Source organism: Protobothrops mucrosquamatus, unplaced genomic scaffold, assembly GCF_001527695.2.
Source record: "Protobothrops mucrosquamatus isolate PMUCROS unplaced genomic scaffold, P.Mucros_1.0 scaffold_142, whole genome shotgun sequence".
Taxonomy (NCBI): domain Eukaryota; kingdom Metazoa; phylum Chordata; class Lepidosauria; order Squamata; family Viperidae; genus Protobothrops; species Protobothrops mucrosquamatus.
This window is the reverse complement of record NW_015386218.1, coordinates 401928-410266: the sequence shown is the minus strand read 5'-3', so window position 1 is coordinate 410266 and position 8339 is coordinate 401928. Positions and strand designations below refer to the sequence as shown.

The 8339-nt window shown below is 41.3% G+C and overlaps 1 protein-coding gene across 1 annotated transcript in view; it reads right to left on the bottom strand.

Annotated features, from left to right (window-relative positions):
- Nucleotides 1-8339, bottom strand: part of LOC107289937 (zinc finger protein 91-like) — a 62596-nt gene that overhangs the window by 50654 nt on the left and 3603 nt on the right. Inside the window, exons 2-11 of the mRNA XM_029284666.1 lie at nt 7289-7864; nt 6510-6621; nt 6322-6389; nt 5377-5506; nt 3124-3673; nt 2854-3078; nt 2200-2589; nt 1991-2073; nt 1864-1930; nt 1534-1716 (exon numbers count right to left, since the gene is read on the bottom strand). Coding sequence (XP_029140499.1) covers nt 1534-1716; nt 1864-1930; nt 1991-2073; nt 2200-2589; nt 2854-3078; nt 3124-3673; nt 5377-5506; nt 6322-6389; nt 6510-6621; nt 7289-7699 — 2219 coding nt within the window. The 5' untranslated portion in view covers nt 7700-7864. The remainder of the gene's footprint in view (nt 1-1533; nt 1717-1863; nt 1931-1990; nt 2074-2199; nt 2590-2853; nt 3079-3123; nt 3674-5376; nt 5507-6321; nt 6390-6509; nt 6622-7288; nt 7865-8339) is intronic.

The window sequence follows — 8339 nt, the reverse complement described above, 5'->3', positions numbered from 1 at the left end:
AATCATCCATGGGTACTATTTGAATAAACAGCTTCTGAAACTCAGAAGTTTGTTTCTCACTCAAATCCTCCCAATTTATTTTTGTCTACTTGTAATTGTTAGGGCTTTTCTTATTATGGTATAGTAAGCAGACGTAAAGGCAGCATTTTCCCCGCAAAAAAATTATTAGACACACTTAAGCTCCAACTCCTTACTTGAAAAATGAATCTAACCTCACCTTTCTTATTTTACTCTTTTCCTATCACCATGGGTTAGCAACTATTTTTATCTTACTTGAAATCTCTATTTCTGAATCTTCTTTCTCTGTTTGTATATGAAAACCCTTATCGCTCTCTGTACATTTGTCAAGGGATTCCAAATGTACATTTTCAAAAGGCAACTGGACTTTTTCTATTTTCTTAACAATTCCAAGAGGCTTCTTCAGATGTCCATGCTCCTCAAATTCTCACAGTATTCGTTCACACCTCCAGTACTCTTCCCCTGCAAAATGTCCCCTTCCCCCTAGTTATGGCAGTTATAGTGAGCTTCAAAGAAAGCAAGATAGAAATTTGAAATCTTTCCTGATTTATGCATTTCCCATGCTATTCCTGGAATGACATTTCGCTACCTAAGGCCCTATCCTTGCTCTAAAAAATTAAACTTTTATAGAACTTTTATTGAGGATTTGGGCTTTCTTTATTATGATCCAATTAGAATTGGGATAAATGTGAAGAAAAAAAGATGTTCTATGTGAAACGGAATTGGTGGCCTTAAAATGACAGTAGCTACACCAGTGGTGGTGAACCTATGGCACGCGTGCCAGAGGCGGCACTCAGAGCCCTCTGTGGGCACACACGCTATGCCCTGGAGATGGCAACCGTCCCTCTTCAACCAGCCACCTGCTAAGTCACCGAGGTCCCACGTGGCTGGATGCATCCCAGCACCCATGCGCTCGCTGGCCTCTGTGTGTGGGGGCCGATGGTGTCAGGCAGCAGCCGCCCCGGCCCCTGCCTCACCTTGCCCTGCGACAATGGCACCCCCGCCCTGTCTCGCCTTGCCTCGCCCCACAGGATGAGCCTCCTGCCCAACGCCCCAACTGCCAGAGACCCCCCAGATCTCCCTCAATCCTGCCCGGCCCCCACAGGCATCCCTCCCCAAGAGCAACATTGAGGTGACCACGCCCACCCTGGCCACACCCACCCAGTCTGCCATGACCACCACAGCCACGCCCACCTAGTGGGCCATGCCCACCTGGCACCCGGTGATAAATAAGTGGGTTTTGGGTTGCAGTTTGGGCACTCGGTCTCTAAAAGGTTCGCCATCACTGAGCTACGCTGTTCATAATTAAAACACCAGATGCCTAGCGTTTGGTTTCCATTAGTGAATTCATCTCTTTTTGGCTTCACCTTGTGTCAGTCAGACTAAAAAAAAAACCCTTTCCTAATTCAGTAAATGGAATTAGGAAATGCATATATTTCAACAATTATATGGAACATTTGGCCATTGGTCCTCTTGAAGCTTTTCCCACATTTTAGAGATTTATAGGGCTTCTACACTCTATGGGTCCTTTTATGAGAGTTAAGATTGCTGTTTGTAATAAAACCTTTTCCACACACCATACATTTATACGGCTTCTCCCCTGTGTGGGTCCTTTTATGGTGGCTAAGGTTACCAGAGAGAGAAAAGCATTTTCCACATTCCATGCATTTATAAGGCTTCTCTCCTGTATGTATCCTACTATGGTAAATAAGTTGGGAGTTCTTAATAAAGCTCTTTCCACACTCCATGCATGTATATGGCTTTTCCCCTGTGTGGATCTTTCTATGGAAAACAAGTTCACTACTCTTACGGAAGCTCTTTCCACATTCAATGCATTTATAGGGCTTCTCTCCTGTGTGGATTCGTTTATGAATAGTAAGAGAAGAATTTTCACAGAAGCTCTTTCCACACTCTGTGCATTTATAGGGCTTCTCCCCTGTATGGATCCAGTAATGGGAAGCAAGAGAATTACCATGCAAGAAGCTCTTTCCACACTCCATGCATTTATAGGGCTTCTCCGCTGTATGAATCCGGGAATGCGAAGTAAGATAAGATCTAAAAGTGAAGCTCTTTCCACACTCCATGCATTTATAGGGCTTCTCCTTTGTGTGAATCCTTTTATGGGAAGTAAGTCTGTTGCTGTGAGTAAAGGTCTTTCCACATTCCATGCATTTAAAGGGCTTCTCTCCTGTGTGGATCCTTGTATGGGAAGTAAGACTGCTGCTCTGAATAAAGGTCTTTCCACATTCAGTGCATTTATATGGCTTCTCGCCTGTATGGATCTGGGAATGCAAAGTAAGAGAAGTACTAACAGTGAAGCTCTTTCCACACTCATTGCATTTATAAGGCTTCTCCACTCTATGGATCCGGTAATGCGAAGTAAGAGAATTACTACAAGGGAAGCTCTTTCCACACTCCATGCATTTATGGGGCTTACCTCCTGCGCGGATCCTTGCATGTGACCTAAGATGACTTCTAAAAATAAAGCTCTTTCCACACCCCATGCATTTATAAGGCATTTCCCCCATGTGGATCCTTTTATGGGAACCAAGACTGTTGCTGCGACTAAAGCTCTTTCCACACTCCATGCATTTATAGGGCTTCTCCCCTGTATGGATCCGGTAATGCGAAGTAAGAAAATTACTACAAGCGAAGCTCTTTCCACACTCAGTGCATTTATATGGCTTCTCCTTTGTGTGGATCCTTTTATGGGAAGTAAGACTGTTTTTTTGAGTAAAGCTCTTTCCACATTCCATGCATTTATATGGCTTCTCCCCTGTGTGGATCCTTTTATGGGAAGTAAGATGGCTGCTCTGAGTAAAGCTTTTTCCACACTGAATGCATTTATAGGGCTTCTCTCCTGTGGGGGTCCTTGTATGTAAACTAAGATGAGTTCTATGAATAAAGGTCTTTCCACACTCCATACATTTATATGGTTTCTCCGGTGTATGGATCCGGTAATGCGAAGTAAGAGAATTACTACAAGCGAAGCTCTTTCCGCACTCCGTGCATTTATAAGGCTTCTCTCCTGCATGTATCCTTTTATGGGAAGTAAGATAGCTGCTCTGAGTAAAGCTTTTTCCACACTGAATGCATTTATAGGGCTTCTCTCCTGTGTGGGTCCTTGTATGTAAACTAAGATGAGTTCTATGAATAAAGGTCTTTCCACAATCCATACATTTATATGGCTTCGCTCCTCTATGGATCCAGTAATGCGAAGTAAGAGCAGTACTAGAAGTGAAGTTCTTTCCACACTCCATGCATTTATAGGGCTTTTCTCCTGCGTGGGTCCTTTTTTGAGATGTACGGGACCCATTTTTATGAGGAAGAGACAAGACCCGTTTGTAATTTTTTCCATTGTCTTTACATATATAATCTTCTCCTTTGGTTTGAGTTTGATAGTATTTATTTACATCCAGTTTGTTTATGAATAGCTTTATATGTTTTCCAATAGATTTGTTTTTTATTTTTCCCTGTTGGGCCACAGGGGCTTTAGTTGGTGCATGAATAGAAGATGAATTTTCCCGATTGGAATTATTTGACTGGTTTCTCTCATGGCTTTCTTCTTCCATTAGAACTGCAGGGTTCTTCGTATTGTACCCACGAGTGATCATTTGGAATAGTTCCCAGGAATCTTCATATTCCTCCCCATTACCTTCACAGGAAAATAAAAATAAAAATAACTTTAGAGAAAAAGAGCAAAGCATAGGAAGTTTGAATATAATGAAAAACAAACTGCTTCAATATTCTTAGATGCAGAAGAATTTGATCTGGACTTTCCTGATTAAAAATTTGGAAGATAAAGCTAGGTTTGTATGGCAAGGGCAAAAACCATAGATTAAATATCAAAATCTCCAAAATTCGAAGGAAAGAACAGGATTTGGTTTGCCCGATTTGAAACTGAATTTTGTACTCTGCTATGTGGTTTGGATAAGAAACAGGAGTTGCTCAGAATTAAGAGAATGTTATAATTAGAAAGGCATGACAGAGGTTTGTATGCCATGGATCCTTGCGTTACGATAAATTTAGGCTCAATCTAGATTTCAAAACCATGTTAGAAATACATTGAGAATATGAAACAGACATAAAATTAGGCTGTGCCCCAAAACATCTTAATGACTCTCAGCAGAAAAAAAGCAACAGGAAAAGACAATGGATCACATGTCGAGAGCCATTAGAACTTGAGATGCTGGAATACCAAATTAAGTCAAGAATGGCTAAAGGATATAAAGGGAACAATAGTATTCAACAACATAAAGCAGAATTTGAATCTCAGTTGTGTAGAAAAGATATGTAATTGTTAAAAGCTCTAAGCAAGCTGAGGAATATGAACAGAAAAATATTCAAAAGTGAATAAATGTACCTCAAACTAATATTGAAAATGTAGACAAGATAAAGGATCATTTTATCATGCTCTTGTGGACTTGTAAAAAAGCTAGAAAAGTTTGAATTCAAAGACATTCAGTGATACAGAGAACTTTAAAGATTAATATCCAACTAAAATCAAAACACTTTATGTTGGCACTAATCAACAGTCATTGAAGATTGTTTCTGAGTACGACAGGCATAGTGAGACTATTATACACAAAAAGCTGGAAGTCCTCTAGAACAGTGGTTCTCAACCTTTTTAATGCTGCGACCCCAACCAGTCATAAGTCGAGGACTAAACCGGTCGTAAGTCAAGGACTAAACCGGTCGTAAGTCGAGGACTAAACCGGTCGTAAGTCGAGGACTACCCAACTGGTCGTAAGTCGAGGACTTTCCCTGCCCGGGAGCGCCGCGCATGCGTGGTTCCGCCCCCTGCGCCGGCCAAGGCGTAGCTGGCAAGCGGCAGAGACGGAGCAGGCTGACCACCAGCTGGCCCAGCCCAAGGGAGGTAAGGCACCCACCAGAAAAGGGGGAAAAAATGGTGGACAAAAAAATGGCGGACAGCCTTGCTTGGCGACCCCCATGAAATGGTCGATCGACCCCAAATGGGGTCCCGACCCACCGGTTGAGAACCACTGCTCTAGAATAAGTAGAATGGTGGAATGGTTGGGGAAGATGATAGAATTCTCAATGATGACTAAATTGAGTCTGATTAGGCAAAGGATCGTATCTATATTAGTGATTGTAAACCCGATGGACTTTTTGCTGAAAAAAAGAAAAAATGAACATGATCAAACTTATGTTTGAAGATTAGAAAGGATAAATTATGTAAAGGAGGAAACAATGAGGGGACAAATTATAACTTATTTATTATTTTTTCTTTTTTAATTTTATACTTTTTTCCTATTCATTAATGACATTACTCTATCTCTTTATTTCCTCTTCAAAATTTGTAGTTTTATTCTGAAAAAATTTCTTGCATATTCTTACCCAAAGAGGCCACGTTCCTATGATTTTCCAGCATGACTTCCCGATGCAGTGCTTTTTGGTCGGCATCCAGCTGAGACCACTCCTCCTTGGAGAAATACACAGCCACCTCCTTAAAGGACACAAGACCCTCCTGAATGAGAAGAAAACAGAAGAAAAATCAGGAGGATTTTCAAGATCTGTCTTATTATTTAAGTGATTCCAAGCAAAGATATACATTTCAGGCCATTTAATGAAATTAATCGCACTTTTCGTCTGGGTCTGCCTGTCTGTCCCCTTCCATTAGCAAGACTTTCAGCTCTGGAGAGAATCAACTGGCATGGGCCTTGGAAACCCCACCCATCACTCATTCCAATCAAACCAGTGTTTGCAAAAGAAAATGTGATGGTGGTGGTTCTTTTTACAATTTAAGTAAAAGCCTTGTGGTGTCTCCAGAACACACAATCTTATCCATGCTCAAAACCTTCATTAAAGTTGTTTGAGAGCCACCCAAGGATTTTCATGGCTGTCATGAATAGACAAAGACGTGCAAGCCCTGTTTTGGCTGCTCCTCAGATTACAAGGAATCCACTGCTTGTACCCCAACCCAATGGCTGAAGAAGAGAAACCTTTTCGGGAAGAGCATTTCTCATCCTTTCCAAAGCTGGAGTGTTTGGTCCCAAATTCAAGGCACAAATCGGAGTATTAGAAATTCCTTTAAAAGTTGAAGGGCTTTGATCTGCCCACCCTCTTTGGATTTCAACAGTCTGCTTCATCTTTTAACCTGGTGCCATTATTTTCTTATCACTGGCTATAAACAAGGCGTTTTAGAAGCTGTAAGGTGCCAATGCGATTCCTTCAGTTATTATTGAGTAGCCTTGCAGAATTCCATTTCAAAGAATTAATAAAAGGATCACTATTCAGCAAACACTAAGACTGAAAATGTTATTTTTTATCATCATCTCTTACTTTAGTTGGAGCTTCAACTACTCTTTCAGTACCACCATAAAAAGGAGTCAAATTCGTTCTATTCTTCCCTGTGAGGGAGACAGATATGGATAATTAATAAAATAGAAGGAGGCATTCTAGAGAAGAGAAGAGATAGAGAATGTAAGACAACTGGGACCTCTCTTGGGAATGGGTGGACTTTTGATTACCATCTGAGATGTCCTGAGTTGCAGATTCCTGGTAGATCTTCCTGGAAAACAGCTCCCGAGGGAGATTTGATGGATTCCTGATTCTCATAGGATCTGTCTCCAGAGTGAAGTACTTGAAATAGGAGGCAGGAGAAAGAAAAATAAATAAGACATCGCACAGCATGAAGTGGATTCTTGTTCTCTAAAAACAATTTCATTGCCTCAATATCTGTCAAAGAGCCTAGAATGTAAGAAAGGAACAGTTGTCTTCAGCCTACTAATAGTCACTTATTTACGACCATAATTGAGCCTAACATTTATGTTGTTAAGTGAGACATTTGTTAAAGGAGCATTTTATGACCTTTCTACCAACAGTTGTTAAGTGAATAATTGCAATTGTTAAGTTAGTCATACAGTTTCCCTACTGACTTTGCTTGTCAGGTCACAAAAGCTGTTGAGATGACCCTTCCTGTCACGTTGGCAGTATTTATGCTTGGTCAACGGTTCGGAGACTTAAAACTAGTACACTGGTACCCCTACGATGTTGCCCACATTCACACTTTTTATCGGTATTCAGTGAAAAAAAGTCGCGACAACGTTGAAACTTGTCAGTGATTTACTTGACATTATACAGCTCCTGGTGGACGTATAAGATCTTACCTATTAGGAACGATGTCCTGCAAAAACTTACTAGTGAAACATCTCCACATATTATGAAGATGAGAGAAGTATAGAAAGTAGTGGTAAAGAATCCGAACACATTCTTTCCCTTCTGGACTTCCAAGATGAAGGTCTCTCACCTGCAATTCGACCTGCTCCTCTGCCTGACTCATGAGGAAGCCTTCCGCCAGGGCCACTGCTTGGCAGCTGGTCTCTGCTCCACACTCCTGCAACCAGTTTTCCACCTGTGGGGGCAGAAGAGCCAGGAGCTGCTCCAGAACTACTAGGTCCAACATCTGGGCTTTGGTGTGCTTTTCTGGTCTCAGCCATTGACTATAAAAGTTGTGGAGTTGGCTGCAAAGTCCTTGGGGACCGTCAATCTCCTCATATTGGATGTTTCTGAAGTTGCAGGGCTGAATCTCTGAACGAATGATGGTTTTCTCCTCCAGGAACCTCTGCTCAGTTTTTGCCCAGATCTTCCCACAGCTGCCAGGCTCAACAGCAGAGGGACCTTTTCCAGTTCCCTCACTTGCTAACGGTTGTTTCTGCATCCTTCGTCTGTCCTGTAAGGAAATTCCAGATAGGTCGGAGGAATCTTGTGCATCTCCAAACACCTTTCAATTCATAGGACTATTCCTGTAGCTGCAGAACTGACCAAAGGCTATCCAAGCCCTTTGTTGTTAGGAAGGTTGTTGACATTACTCTAGTTTCTGCATCTGAAATGGAAAAGAAAATAAATTCAAAGAATGAGAAGGTGGTGGACTTAACCACTGAACAACATTCCTCTTCATGAAAGAGAAGCTGGTAAAGGATTGCAATGGTATTTAGCACGTGGATCTTCTGGGTATTTGTGTGTCTGTCTGTCCATCAAATGTGGTGTAAAATATGGTCCTAGATTACATCAAGACATGGAATGGGCCAATCATTTCCTTGACTTTTTTCTTGTTTTTTAATGTTGAAAGAAACCTTTTTTTTGTTATTTTTGACTCTGGTCGCAAACCTTAGTTCATTTTGATCCTTAGCTTTCCTCACTTCATCTTTGCAGGCTCGGGCTATTTGCTGATATTCTGACTTAGTTATGTGCCCCTCTTTCCACTTTCTATACTTGTCCTTTTTATCTTTCAATTGATCAGAGAGTTCTTTATGCAGCCATGCTGGTTTCTTTTGAGAGCTGTTATTTTTCCTCTTTGT